The sequence below is a fragment of the Malus domestica genome, chromosome 10, assembly GCF_042453785.1.
Source record: "Malus domestica chromosome 10, GDT2T_hap1".
NCBI lineage: Eukaryota > Viridiplantae > Streptophyta > Magnoliopsida > Rosales > Rosaceae > Malus > Malus domestica.
In genome coordinates, this window is record NC_091670.1 from 28227155 (window position 1) to 28243187 (window position 16033).

General features: G+C 37.2%; 2 protein-coding genes across 2 annotated transcripts; one reads left to right on the top strand and one right to left on the bottom strand.

Annotated features, from left to right (window-relative positions):
• The first annotated feature begins 1630 nt into the window (after window positions 1-1630).
• LOC103445423 (probable pectate lyase 8) lies at window positions 1631-6773 on the top strand. The gene is made up of 7 exons (XM_070806056.1): window positions 1631-1865; window positions 1957-2010; window positions 2602-2667; window positions 4812-5454; window positions 5569-5672; window positions 5843-5981; window positions 6207-6773. The coding sequence occupies exons 1-7, from the start codon at window positions 1732-1734 to the stop codon at window positions 6420-6422; spliced, it is 1356 nt and encodes a 451-aa protein (XP_070662157.1). The 5' UTR covers window positions 1631-1731; the 3' UTR covers window positions 6423-6773.
• Window positions 6774-7836: 1063 nt separating this feature from the next.
• Window positions 7837-11015, bottom strand: LOC103445425 (putative kinase-like protein TMKL1). Its single transcript, XM_008384432.4, has 2 exons — window positions 9498-11015; window positions 7837-8821 (listed from the first exon to the last, which is right to left on the bottom strand). Exons 1-2 carry the CDS (start codon window positions 10882-10884, stop codon window positions 8181-8183), a joined length of 2028 nt encoding a protein of 675 aa, XP_008382654.3. The 5' UTR covers window positions 10885-11015; the 3' UTR covers window positions 7837-8180.
• Window positions 11016-16033: the final 5018 nt, after the last annotated feature.

Sequence of the window (16033 nt, forward strand, 5' to 3'; positions counted from 1 at the left end):
TTCTCTAATTTTGAAACTCAAAAATTACGAGTTCACAATCAATTTATTCCCGCAACTATTTAGGATAATTATATCGTTATATAAAATCATTTATATTAGTATGGTGGCTGCATGGGAAGAAACGATCCTTCCTTGAAAATGCAGAGTTCAGATCCTCTTTGTGAGAATTTCGTAGATTCGTGAATCGTGTTTATTCATTGTACATCGTGGAGTCAGATATCATTTTAAATATTTTTATTTAAAAATAAACATAAACAATATTTGACAAAAATTGATCGCACGATGTACGATGAACATATACAACTCAAGAATTCTCAGGATTCTCACCAAAAAAATCCGTAGAGGATCCTGTTGGTGAAAATGCCAACTAAAAAAGAAACTATAAATTTCCAAAATTTTTAATAACAAAAATTGATCTGAAGCGACAATGCCAACATTGCCAAGGTGAAAAACCCCTAATCGGATCTGAGTACGGACGATTACTCAAAGAACCGGTGACCTAGCAGATCTTGAAACTTTAATTGACCGCAAGTACCGTACTCTTTGGAAATTTCGAGGACACCTGTCAGTCGTCAACTCTTTTTATATTCCAGCCAGTTCATACGCCACCGGAAAATCAGGTACTCCCACGAGGCTGCGTGGCACCAAAAGCCAGCGAGTAGACTAGATTGAAAACCACCGCGACTACGTAGTATGAACAAATATGCTTCAGTTAAAAAAAAAAAAGAATTTTAACGAAAAGCACCCGGTACTGTTCATTTTAAAGAAAAATCACATTTTTACACTAAAAAGTCAATCATGTTACTATTCAATTTACCCTTTATTTTGTCCTTATCATTAAAACTCAAAGTTTTCAAGTTTTTTTCATTAGTTTTCCTAAAAAAAGGGTGCTATACTGCTATACACTCAATTTACATTACACACTTCTCTCGTTAATTTCTTTGTTATTATTTTTTTTCAATTTATTCGATTTGATAGTTGAAAATTAAGAAATTAAAAAAGGAAAGTAGGATTCTTCACCCTCCTAGTCTCTTTCTCTTTCTATTCCTTCTTATTTAAACGGTTACGATTAAGTCACGTCTTCTCTCTCCTGATAGTTTCCCTCCTCTTCCATTCCCTCCTATTTGAACGGTTACAGTTAAATTACGTTAACGTTGTGTGTTAGTTTTTTAATAGTCAGAAGAAAACAAAAAACAAAAAACAATATACGAGAGAATATAAGGAAAAAAAGATGAAAATAGAGGAGAAATAATCATACTTCAATAAAAAATGCGTTGGGTGAAAAAAAATAAAAATAAAAGATGTGTTGGTAGACCACCCTAAAAAAATTAGAAAACTATAAAAAATAAATGAAAATAAATGAGGTAACGTGGGCTTTGGGGGTTGGAGGAAGTGTGAAGAGAGAGAGACCAGAAAGGGTGCGGCACGTGACTGACCGACACACACCTTTGACAAGTGGCGGACTTTAAAGAGAGAGTGAGAGAATCAGTTAGTGGCAGTTAAGGGTGGTGATAAAGGATGTTAAATATTGTTTACTTTTGTGATTAACTTAACCAGGGTTTAATTTAAGTGAGATTAGAAAAGTAATTAGGCCCGGCCCTTTCACTATATAAACACTGCGCCATGACATATTTTCTTCGACTCCATTTGCCTTCCATTTTTCCTCCTCTTCTTCTTCAATTTTTGACACCGGTCGAGCGCCATTATTAATATAAATACAGAAATTAGAGCATGAGAGCTTGCTCTAAACCAACAATGGCGGTCTCTTTGAACTTGTTTTTGTTACTTTTGACAATGGCGGTTCTTCTAGCTCTGGTTGCAAGCACAAATGCCTCTTCAAAGAGTGACAAGAATGTAAATTCTAGGTATGCATTTTATTTTTAATTTGAGCTGCATTTCACTGTGGAGTCTTTAAGTTTTGGGTGCCCATTGGATTAGGGTTTTTTTGTGTGGTAGGTTTGTGGGACCAAAGGAGTCATTGAGCTCCAAGAACTCATCAATGGCAGAAAGGTCAGTTTTTCAGTAGTACTTGCTATTTTTTCAACTTCTCAGCTTTAAGGTGGTTCTAGCGTTCAATTGGGGATACATCCTCCTTACTAAGCTTCTTAGTTTTTCGATAATACAATTTTTAACAAAATAGTAACGTAACGTGAGAGATAGAAAGACAAAGATATATTTTCGGGGACAACCAATGATTTCCCTGGCTGGTTTTAGATCTTTTGATCTGGATCGTCGAATTGGCTAAGAGTGCAAAATTAAGGCATTAATTGATATTGGATCTGAAAAATCTAGACTGTTTATTTGGTGATCATAGTTTTCCCCTTCTTTTAGAAATGTTAAATTTTAACGTACCAAAATTACCCTTTTCATATCATGTACAGTTATCCAATAGCAATCTTGAGTACTTGTAGTAATTAAATTAAGTCATAATTAATCATGTCATTTTTGCCATAATCCAATTCTCTCTCCACGCTTATCGGGCGGTGTGTATCTCTTTGTGCTTATTTAATTAGGTGATTCACGTTAATAATAACTTTTAGTAACTCTTTCTCAATTACAAAAAGAATTCTAATTTGGTAAAAAATAATTCTGTGTTTGCAGGTCTGATGAAGCTTTGGATGAGCACGCAGTAGATAATCCAGATGAAATAGCCTCCATGGTTGACATGTAAGTTTCTCTTTTAAGATTTGCATGTTACCCTAATTAATATGTTTTAAGATATCATGGGGTCGTATAAAAGAAGTGTTACATGGCATCATGCATGATTTCATCAATTACAAACCCAACTTGTTTTATTACATGTCATTTCCACATGACTATTTTCTGACTAAAACTTACACGAAACGTTAACTTTTTATGTATTTACTTCTCTCTTCATGTATCATGCTATGCGAAAGAAGAGACAGATATACGAAAGAAGAGAGACGATCCAATGAAATGCATCCGGTCTCATATAAATCTCTCTTCTATTGTTTTCCGATATGTAGGTTAAATCCAGTCAAATGCCATTTCCTATTTTACCGCCAAAAACTACAGTAAAAAAGGGTCAACAGTTCTAACCCTGGTGGGCAAGAATTGGTACACTTCTATTGTTCGAAAAAGAAAATCCCAAGGACCACTTTCTTGTAAATTTAACCTAACACACAAGTCACGGTAAAAAAGTAATTGATTGAGAATCAAAACTACATCGTTTTATTATAAGCTTTTGTTCTTTCTGATGGTACAAATTCTCTACCATCTTATATTCTACAAAGACCCCTTTTTATGCGTCTTTAATGATTAAATAATATATCCTTTATATTATATTAAGTTATTAATATTATTATCTTAATCATATACTTAAATAGGAATTTGTGTTTAAACTTTATAGATTTCTGGGGAATCAACCACCCATGTTGTTGGCATGTTCTTGCGGCAGCAACCTCTCTTTCTTTTCCTCACATGCCCATGTCGCCAGATCCGCTCCTCACGCTTTCGCATTATTATTTTCTTGTCTGTTTTTCTTTCTCCTTCCCCTTATCCAAATCTCATTCTATCTCACATTAGCTTTATGTGCCAATGCATTTGTTTGTGCACCTTTTGGTTGTTTTTCTATCTCACTAAAGTCTAAAGCCCCTCCTCTTCATGTGGAAAGATTGTTAGCGTGATGGTGGAACACTATTACGTGGTGTAACCAACTCACGTATTATACGGATAAACATTGGTGCATAGTTTATCGTTTGATATCAATAGTCAACCAGACTTATACACTATCATATGTGAACTGATAATACACATTACGTGACAGTGTTAAAGTACCACACAATAATTTGTCTAACAAATATGGTGTTCATACTTTACTCAGAGCAACGAATTGAGCACTCGTAGTTTAACTTTTGATACTTTCCTTTAGAGTTTATAAAACTATGAAGTACTCAATTTGGAATACGAGAAGCTAAATTCAGAGTGATAAAATCACTACCCTTTAAATATCAATCACATACCACACTTTAGTTATATACCATACAAAACCATCTCCTAGTTTTCACTCAAACTGATCTCTTGCCTTTCCATAAGCCAATCATGGGAACCAAATTAGCATAATCAACACCTTAGAATCCAATGCCTTATATGTGATGAATATAATGCACCCAAGAGTCAAAAGCTCTCATCATTCAATCCATCTCATATGAACAATTTGTCTCATCCATATATAAAAAGTCAGAAGTTACATTATTTTCCCCTAAATTTATGTTTTAACACTCAATTAACTGTTCCTTTCACTTAAAAAGGATCATAACTCCCCAATTTAGTGGGGTCTATTCTTCTTCAATTTTGCTCCCCATCACCAGCCTGGTGAAAATCTGGTTTATGTACCAGAAGACTTTCTCTCAACAGAATTCTGCTTCATTTTTTAGCTGATACAACAGCTAACCCTACTGACAGAAACTACATCGTTCAATGGGTCCGCCGCGACCTCATTAAATACTTCCATCTAATTTTTATAAAACCCTAATTGTCCACCGACACTGCAATATGAACAAACAAATTGTGCACCTCCCCATTTATTACTTTGTATCACTAAATTTAGGAAAAACATTAAAATAATTATATAAAAAAAAAAGCCGTAATTCCGTATGGACCGTATCCTTCTTATCCCTGATGTTTATTATTGCCAAATATAGTATGTCCATACCATTTATTCACAAGGCCCTTAGGCCCCTTAAGATTATTTATGCATGTGACATTACATTATTTGCTTCACATGCCTATTTATTTATTTATATTATATAAATTTGATGATTTATTTGTTTATTTGTAATTATTTTCAGGACCATTCGTAATAGCACAGAGAGAAGAAATTTGGGATTCTTTTCATGTGCGACGGGGAATCCAATTGATGATTGTTGGAGATGTGACCCTCAGTGGCAGCTCCACCGCAAGCGCCTCGCAAACTGCGGCATAGGGTTCGGGCGCAATGCCGTGGGTGGCCGCGACGGGAGATACTACGTTGTGAACGACCCCGGCAATGATGATCCCGTCAACCCTAGACCCGGAACCCTCCGCCACGCCGTTATCCAGGACAGGCCGTTGTGGATTGTGTTCAAGCGTGACATGGTGATCACACTAAAGCAAGAGCTAATTATGAACAGCTTCAAGACAATTGATGCACGTGGAGTCAATGTGCACATTGCATATGGGGCATGCATTACGATTCAATATATTACTAATGTCATCATCCATGGGCTACATATCCATGACTGCAAATCTACCGGAAATGCCCTGGTCCGGAGCTCGCCGAGCCATTACGGGTGGAGGACGATGGCGGACGGGGATGGCATTTCCATTTTTGGATCTAGCCACATTTGGATTGACCACAATTCCCTTTCTAATTGTGCCGATGGGCTCATTGATGCTATTATGGGCTCTACTGCAATTACCATTTCCAACAACTACTTCACCCATCATAATGAGGTACATAACTAGGCTCGTCTGGGTTGCTTTCGTAAGAAGCATTTATACTCCTAAACACTTCTATTAAAAACACAATAAGAAATTAAAGAACATTTATGTTGGTGATTGGAACAGGTTATGTTACTGGGTCACAGTGACTCCTATGTAAGGGACAAGCTTATGCAAGTGACAATTGCCTACAATCATTTTGGAGAGGGACTTATTCAAAGGATGCCAAGGTAACATTTCTGAAGTGATTAGCTCTTAGTTTCTTTTATAAACTTTGCAGTTTGTGAGTCGCAGGTCGACCGGCTGTATTCTGTTGGTCTACCAGCTGATCACATTCCGCAACCATAAAGAGTCACATTCTGAATTTATTAATTGGTCCCCAACTGAATTAATTTTGCAGGTGTAGGCACGGGTATTTCCATGTGGTGAACAATGACTACACACATTGGGAAATGTATGCCATTGGTGGAAGTGCTGAACCCACAATTAACAGCCAGGGCAACAGATATCTGGCCCCTAACAATGCTTTTGCAAAGGAGGTATAAATTCGGAATACAAAACGAAGCTAATTTTGATAAAGCGATTGAAATAGGCGCAAATAAAACCTGTTACAAACTGTTACTAAAAAATGAATTGAAAGACGGAAAATAGACAATAAGCTATATATAGACCTCAATTTACTACCTTGTCTATTTAGTCTCCCTGGTAAGATGTTGAGGTTGGAATTTGACAAATTTGCAATTTGTTTAATTGATAATTTGTAGGTCACACATAGAGTTGATCCAAATGACTGGACGCACTGGAACTGGAGATCAGAAGGAGACCTGATGCTCAATGGAGCCTATTTCATTGCATCAGGAACTGGTTCCGGAGCAAGCTATGCCAGGGCCTCTAGCTTGGGAGCCAAGTCATCTTCCCTGGTTGGCTCCATCACGGCCAGCGCCGGTGTCCTCAGTTGCCGGAGGGGTTACCAATGTTAATTATATTTCAATCCCAAAAAAAAAAAAAAAAAAAGAAAAAAAAAGAAAAGAAACAAGAACAGAAGGAAGAAAGAAATTATTACTCATTCTTTCTTTCCTTTGATTATTGGTGTGGAGCCATTATGTTTACGTCCCTTCCTTCCACCCTATTTGCCCCAATCAAGTATTTGAAGAAGTGTACATTTTTTTCTAGTCACATTTCTACTTGTCACATTTTCTTTTTTGTTTGTAATTTTCTATTTTCTTTGGTCCATATAATATTGTAATTGCAATTTAGGCAATGAAATATTTGATGACAAGGCCACATTGTTTTGCATGTGACCTAAAAAAACATGGGCACATTTTATCCAACTAAGCTTGTTTGAGATTTTGCATGTATAAGCTATATGCAGTTATGACCCTCTTTGTTCTTGCCATGTGGTTAGGCAAGGAGAAACCTAGGCTAGGCTAATGTTCCCAAATAGAACTATTACTGTAACGAATAGTCTCATTGAATCCATATGAAATGACTTTGTCATTCTCGTTTTCTCTTTCCACTTTCTCCTTTTGTTTCGGCTCTTTAAGGGCTGGTTTGGTATTGCTGTGCTTTGAAAAAAAGCTGCTGTGAGAATAAGCGGCTGTGCTGTGAGAATAAGCGGCTGTGAAATAAATCAGCAGAGTGTTTGGTAAACTTTTTTGTAAAAGTGCTTTTGGAAAAAAAAAGCAGTCTAATAGTGGGTCTTTTCATTAAAGAAGCACTGTAGCTCCATGTGCTTTGAAAAAAAAGCCAGTTTTCCAAAGCTGCAAATAGTTGCTTCAGCTTTTTCCTTTGATTTCAGCTTATTCTCACAGCAGCTTCTAAAATAAGCCCTTTTTTTTCAGTTTACCAAACACCTAAAACCCTCACAGCTTTTTTTCATGGGTGCTTTTTTTTTAAGCACCTCACTCCCAAACTAGGTCTAATTCTAATCATTTCCATTTTCTCCTTGCACTGTTCTCCTTTTGTTCCAGCTCCTTAATTTTTCTTTGATTAACTTATTTGAACATCATAAACTAAAGAGTGGTGCAAAAACCATTTCCCTATATTGATATGTTGTTGATATTATCACAACATATCAATCGCAAAAGGTTGGCTAGAGATTTCTTGTAAAAACACCAACCCGCTTAGTTTATAATGAGAATATTTCAATTTTTTTATTATAGATAAATAAAGTATCATATGTTGCAGACACAACAGTAAGTTCTCCTTTAGAAGATTGCTGCAATAATAATAGTGGTATTTGAGTTTTCCAAGAAATAAAACCCATTATTCTCATGAGCTAAATTGATAATAAACAAAAATAAATAATAAATAAAAAAGAATTTAGGCATTCTTGATTAGTACAAATATGTGTGTTTATGTCTTAATGGATTGTTTTATAGTGAAACATTTGGGTTCTTCTGCATTGAAATTTGCAGCATAAACATAAATATATTTGAGATTTTGGTACACATTCCAGCACACTTGCTTGAAAAGAAAGACTAAAGGAGAAGCAATGTCATCATAAAATACACAGAGACCATGAATTGATTTTTCATCCTAAAAATATAACCACCATATGAAGAAATCCCATCACCATGAACTCCTACAATTCTCTACTGAATCAGAGATGCACAACATTTTCAATTGCGAAGACGCCGAGGCTAATCGATAAGAGAGCATGCGTTAGAGCGAGCGAGCGAAGCCTTCAATTTAGTTTAAGTCATAATTTTAGACATTTTTTTTAAGAAATGGAAGCTTCAAAATGGGGTACCAATCTCACTCCTTGTCTCTGTTGGGCTGTACAAAGTAGACCTATTCCTTGGCCTGTTCTCCTCCAACTGCCTCACAACTTCATCCATGGAGGGTCTAACCGAAGCAACTGGCGCACAGCAACCCATAGCGAGTTTCAATGCCTGAACCAGACCTTCTTCCATTGCACTCCTCACCCCCTTCAGTACCTCCACGTCAAAAACCTCCAGTGTCGTCTCCTCCAAGACTGCAACTTTCACCATCAAAGGCAAATCCACAAAATCACCACTCCTCCCGGTTTTTCCAGGCTTCTTGCCTATCAAAATTTCCAACAGAAGAATTCCAAATGCATAAACATCTGTCCTTGAACTACATTTCTTCATCTTTTGAAGCTCTGGTGCCTTAATACCGTCAATTTTTGCAACTGCCACCATTTCATCAGCCACGGTAGGGATCATTAGCTTGTCAAGCCCAAATTCTGTGAGCCTAGCTACAGAAAACTCATCCACTAGCACATTCTTAGATTTTACATTCCCATGAGTGATAGGTGTTTCAAGACCAGTATGAAGATATGCTAGTCCTCGAGCTATTCCCAGTGCAATCTTGTGTCGTCGAGCCCAGTTCAACACAAGTTTCCCTGCTCTAGCTTCTGCATCCAAAAAAACAGATGAAAAAATAGTTAAACAATTCTGCAGTGAGTGTCGATAAGTAAAGAAATAGGCAGCAAATAATATGTGAACCCTTTGAGGATGTGTCCATTTTCTTCAAGATGCTTTCACAACTCTAGGTCATTGGTTGTGGAAGATATGTTGATTCCAATTTGAGAAACATAGGGTTAGGAAGGCACAAGAGACTTTGAAGTTGCTTAACGTGAGCCAGCCTAAATATAATCTGTTGTTTCCAAATCTTCCAAAGGGCTTTTATGAATTCTCGAAACGACTCCTACATAACAGTTGACTGCAAGATCCCTGTAACTAAGTTTCCACTCTTTCATATCCATGTAAATTGTACAAAGTAAACCTGTAATCATATGCCGGACAGTGAAACCAATCCATCTCCTGTGACATTTAATGCCAGTGAATCCTTTCAGGTATCAGAGGCCTACTAAGCCAAGGGCAGTGAACCGTTCAAACTCTCGTTCGATCGTATTTTCCGGTATTACAATTAGCTATTAATAGAAACTGATAAATATCTAGGGCGATCATCGAACATTGATGGTTTGAAATGTTTCAACAATCACAAGAGGCCAAAGACATACGATGTATCAAAAACAAAACAATGTATTTCAAAGCTAATTTTTTAATAAGCACGAAATATATACATACCATGCAAAAGATCATGAAGGCTTCTGTGAGGAAGATGGTCATATATCAGAAGCTTCTCCCCTCTCTTCCCCTGATAGAAAGCTCTCAACGGAATCAAATTCTCATGGCGAATCCTCCCCAGTTGCTTCACCACAGGAAGACAAGAGCTCCCATCCTTGCAACTACCTTCCTTCAACAGCCTCAAAGTGATGGTCCCTCCATCTGAGAGCTTTGCCTTGTACACAGTCCCATAGCTGGTCTTCTCCAAAACTTGTCCTGTTGCATTCAACACATCCTCCAACGTCAAATGCTCGCCGCCCTGAAACAAAATAAGCCTTCCTTGATCACCACCGCCACCGCCTCCGCTCCCACTTTCCTCATCTTCTTCTTCTTCCTCTATTTCATCTTCACTCTCTTCCGTGCTGTTTTTCTTTTTGTTTTGCACATACCCAATACATAATGAAGCCAAAACCACAGTTGCAGTCATCAAACCAATAACAATGCCGGCAATTGCCCCAGGACTCAACCCAGAGCTTCCACTGCAACTTTTCAAAGGTGCCCCACAAAGTCCAGGGCTGTTACCCTCAAAAGCCTCCACACCAAACTTTGATCCACCAAAAACAGGCAACACCCCACTAAAATTATTATGCGAAAGGTTCAATTTTTCAAGGTTTAACTGCCCTAAACCCCCAGGAATCGGACCCGAAAACATGTTACTTCCAAGATCAAGCTCTTTAAGCCCACCAAACTGGGTTACAAATTCTGGGAAATTCCCAGAAAACTTGTTCCCACCAAAATCAAGAAACTGCAAATTCTTGCAGCTAGAGTTTCGCACTGCAGGTTCAGGAACCGAACCGAATAGTGAATTTGCATTAACCCTAAGGGAAACCAGATTGTCACACAAGTTCCAGATCGACGGCGGTAAAACCCCATTCAACAAATTGCTTCCCAAATCGATGTCAGAGAGGGAAGAGCTGTACCCAAGCTCCAATGGGACGGACCCAGTGAGGAAATTGATGTTAAGGTACAAGCTTTGGAGCATAGAGAACTCCCCCAGCTCTCTGGGAAGAGAACCAGAGAGATTGGCAGATGGGAGCTGAAGGGAAAAAAGGTGGAGAGATGGGTCTCTGGAGAGGGACAAGTTGGTCCACTGAGGGGAGGATAGGTCGGTGCAGAGCAAAATAGAGCCGTTGGAGAAAACCCATTTGAGTCCCCTCCATTGGCAGAGAGGCACAGAGGAGTTCCAGGAAGATAAGAGCAAGTTCTGAGAGTTACCTTGCAGTGAAGCTTTGATTTTTCCCAGGAGGAGCTCGACATCTGCAGAAACAGAGTCAGTGGGTTTGCTGTTCAAGGGTAGGAGGAAGCAGAGGAGGAAAATGTAGAGAGAGAAACGTTTCGAAACCTCCATGGAAGGAGCAGAGGGTTTAGTGAGAGAGGGGAAAGGGGAAAGGGGAAAGGGGAAAGGGGAAAGGTGGTGGGCAGTCCAAAGAAGCTCTATTTTTTTCTTGGAAAAGCTGACAAGAGTGTTGACTACAAGTGATCTCCTAGTCTAATATGTAGAGGGGCCTTTTATTTGATTTCACATCCGTACTATGTTAATTATCTACCATTGGATTGGAGCATAAAGTTTTAATTTTGAGCGGGTTAATCTTGTAATTGCCCCTAAATTTTTGAGGTTTTATCACTTCCCTCCTTCACATTTATTTTGGTCTCATATTGATCCTGGACTACTACGACCTAGTTTGGGAGTGAGGTGCTTAAAAAAAAAGCACCCATGAAAAAAAGCTGTGAGGGTTTTAGGTGTTTGGTAAACTGAAAAAAAAAAGCTTATTTTGGAAGCTGATGTGAGAATAAGCTGAAATCAAAGGAAAAAACTAAAGCTGCTATTTGCAGCTTTGGAAAACTGGTTTTTTTTCAAAGCACACGGAGCTACAGTGCTTCTTTAATGAAAAGACCCACTATTATACTGTTTTTTTTTCCAAAAGCACTTTTACAAAAAAGTTTACCAAACACTCTGCTGATTTATTTCACAGCCGCTTATTCTCACAGCACAGTCGCTTATTCTCACAGCAGCTTTTTTTCAAAGCACAGCAATACCAAACCAGCCCTACATCCTTTTTTCTTTGCCTTTTTTTTTTCTTTTTTTTTATGGAAAAGAGGTCCTAGACTTTTGAATGTGTTAATAACATTTGTAACTGTATCTTAACCATTTTATTTCTTACAACGATAAATGCTAAGAAGACTCTCCTTAAGTTGTCTATTGTGTGGTTTAGCCGAACTCCTCCACCTCTTAGTGTAAAATATATTATTTTACTGAAGAAAAAATATGCTAAGGAGACTCTCAAAATGAGACTCTTCAATAACTCTTTATCATCTTACAGTTTAACGTCAATTTCATTGCCAACATTATAAAATCTTGTGTCAAAAACATGAAGTGGCAGATAGTCTATAAAGAATCCCACTTTTGAAAAAGATTTCTTAGCATCCTCTTCTTACACCATCATAGAATCCTCTTACATTATTTTTCATAACGAATACTTCACTTTCATTGAGATTCACCTCTTTATTATAACATAAGTAATAAAGACAGAAATGACTTTTGTTATGAAAGTTTAGATAACAACATCTGATTTCTTGAATTGCATCTAGAAAATTCATTTACTTTGACAAAAATGTCCTCCATTTACTTACATTTGACCAATTATGCCCATGGGTAGTAACACAAACAAACCAAACCAAACTGATTGATGTGGTTCTTAGTTGTTTTATTAATGAGTGCTAAAACAATAATCTACACAATTGATTTTAAACGTGTCTCAATTTAATTGGGCGTTTCGATGCTACATTGATTTGATGCTGATCTAAACAGAGTTTCTTGCAAACAAATTCAATAATAATGTTTAATTTATTTAATTCAATTGTCAGAAACAAAGATATGTGTGTAGAAGGAGAAATAATATGTAGTATCATTTTATAACCAACTTGAGAAGAAAGAAAAATTGAGGGCCAAAATGAAACGAACACTCAAGTTGAGGGACCAAAAATAAGTAAAATTTTAGCAGAACACTCCTCACTTGGTTCAATAAATTATTGGGGGTTTGCTTTTGATATTATAATTTTTGCCTGCGCGGTGCACGCCCTCCTTTCGAATTGGTTTTATTTATTTGGGTACCCTATTTGTTTATTTAAAATCTCATAGGGTTGCAGCAAGGCAACGGTTGCTTTTCTTGAGAAGAAAGCTTTGTCTGAGCAGCAAGCCACCGAGTCTTGTCTTTTCCAGGGACAGTGTAGGCGCGGCTGTACTGTAGTTGTGGTGGTCCTTGATACAACCGTACACGTGTCGATTATCTTTGATTTGGAGCCGGAGATGGAGAGTGAGTGTCGGTTTTGATGGTGTTCCACACGCCGCGTCCGGTGGGTCCGCATGCTTTGTGGCTGACAGGTTGTGGGTCAGATTATACAAAAGCAAAAGAGTAGAGTGAGGGTGTTAAAGGTGGTGTTCACATGTGGTGAGTTCCACCATTCCATCATGTGGGTAACAAATTAGTATCGATTAATTTAATGAAATAATGTTCAAATTGATTATTAGGGAAATAAAGATTTGATGGAGTTGGTTTCTGTTCATGCTCACGCCAGTCAATTTCAAATTAATCATTCCCTTAATTGCATGATTTTCATCATCGATCCATCTACTATTTGGAAGAATCTCCTTTTTTGTTTTGTTTAAGATAATTAATCAAGATTATCAGAAGCTGTTTTTGTTTAGTGGTCAGCAGCTAATGAAACTTAAAAGCACTTCCTTGTTCAGCATGATGGCGACACACTGATTGCTTCTTTTGGTTTGCACCTCATACTGCAATCAAGAAAAAAAAGTTGGTTTCCAAAACTGATCACTAGGTTTTAATATTTTCATACCACACTCTGAAGTCTTGAAATTGTATTAACTTGCACCTTTTATTTCTTTGAATATTTAATCATTCATTAAATGCTTAAATATTAAAATGGTCTCTGTGTTAGAGTCATTTGGGCAATTTAATTTATATGTTTTCAATTTTTGGCCGATTAGTCATCTTGTTTTTCTCCGTAAGCCAATTAAAAACATTTCACCTAATCTCTGTTAAAAAATTCATAAAAATACCCCAATCCTAGCAACACACGCTTGCAACTCGACGAACGCGTCTGTAGATCCACTTCGATCCCACCTATCATCTAGTCCTAAGAAAATTAATCTCGACCACCTCGCCTCCAACTATGTAATTGAGTAGCAGACCACAATTGAGAGAGCCATTTATTTAAATTCAAATTTTCAAAAAAATGCAAATCAATGAGAAATAACACATATAAGAAATATAACTTTCAATTTGATAAAAATTGTTAAGGTTGTGACATAGAAAAGGGGAGAGTACTTTTCTTTTAATTTTTAATTTAATTTAATTTTTCAATATTTAAATTAAATAGAGAATCTTATATATATGTGTATAATAATTTATGAGTTTGTTTTTATTTAACAAAGACAGGATAAAATGGTCCTAATTGTCTAACATAGATAAAACATGATAACCATTGGCCAAATTGAAAACACAAATACTAAATTGGCTAAATGGCTATAACACAAGAACCATTTTGACATTTATGCTCATGATGTCATTAATTTAATGAAGGATCAAACAATCAATCTAGCCAAAGGCATAATAGATGCAATTTCAATACCTTATAATGTAAATGAGAAAATTAGACTTTCGTAACACTTTTAAAAATCACCCCAGATCTCAATGATGTAAAATATAATTAGCCCTGAAAAAAATTACATAAATCATGCATTCCTCCAATTTAAATTTTAAATGTTGACTATTCATAAGTAAATCCAGATTACCACCATACTATTTCTTGTTTTCCCCCAAATTGAATTGCTTAATCATCATGTTTAATAATTATGGCTTTTGTCTGGAAGCCAAAGTGCTTATGAAAAAAAGCCTTTTTGGTCTATGGCTGCATGCGACTTGCATGAAGATATTGGGATTGTGACTTTCGTGTTCTGCTAATCAAGTGTGTCTATGTCACAGCCCGTCCCGGATTTGTGTATTATTTATTTATCGCCGACGTGAAATTACCTAAATACCCTTGGACATTGAGAATTATTATGGATGTTGTGGTTTAGACTTAAGAGTGTGGACCAATTAGCTATATTCCTCTATTATTGGACCCAATTAGAACAAAGTGTTCTCTTAGTTATGATTGGTGGCTTTTGGACCACACATACCCACCTACCTTCTCTCTCTTTCCCGTGCCCTCTCTCTCATCTCTCGGACTCTCTTTTCCCTCTTTCGTACGGACAAGCTTCGAACTCCCCCTTTCAGGCACGGATCGAAGCTTTAAAGGGAATTCTAAGGACATAGGAAGCTTAAGGAGGTCCTCACGAGTCTCGGGGTACTTCGTTGGAAGGATTTGGACGTCGGAGGACTGAGATTGACGTGTTTCTAGGTAAGCCGAGCTATCGACCTTCCTTGGGGAAAATCTAGTAGAATTTGATAGGAGCATATTTATGCAACTTAGTTAGCTTGTTTCTTGCATTTACTTAGTTTAATTCTAGTTATTTTAGTACTTTAAGCTATTTTCGTGTGTTTGTAGGTTCAAATAACAAAGTTAGCAACAAATTGCTATTTGGAGCATTTTGGAGCATTTTTGGGCCAAGATTGGATAATGCAAGCATGGAGACATGAGGATGGACGTTTTTGAAGATTTGAAGGCTAGAAATCAGCATGTGTGTGTGCAAGTGCGTTGACCTATAACTACAAACATCCATCCACTACACCCATTACATCCACTCATTACCAAACATCCATCCACTACACCCATTACATCCACTCATTACCAAACACTCACCCACTACACCTATTACATCCACTCATTACCAAACATTCACCCACTACACCCATTACATCCACTCATTACCACAACATACACCACTACCACCTTAATTAGATGGTGGTCCTCTCCCTAGCCTATAAATACATCCACCTTTCACCATAACAAAGCAGAGGAAAGATCCATCCAAAGACACATTCACACGGACAATTTAGGGAGAAGGGAGGAAGATACATTCTACCGCAAGGTAGAGTATTTTCTTCTTAACAAATTCAGATATTCCCTTCCATATATCCATACGCATCCATCAAAACACACATTGTGCCGTAACAAAGAGAAGAAGGAGGACCCTTGGACGTGATTGCCAGTCAAGTTGGATTGTTGGAGCGTTTTTAGGTGTTTTCATTCTTTTGTTTTCAATGTCTAAATTTGTTTATCTTTGCTTTGTGAGTATGAGGAACTAAACCCCCCTTAGCTAGGGGGGAATTCGAAACCATGTTCATGCTTGCAATATGTTTTGATTACCTTCAGTTGTGATTTCATGAGTTGTGAATTCAATTTATTTAACTGCTTGATTAATAACTTATTCGTGTATGTTTATTAAGAGTGCACACTTAGTTTGCATGCATGAATATGATGCTAGAGTATAAGGGAGTTTCACCTAATAGTTACAAACTTATATTCACAAGTAG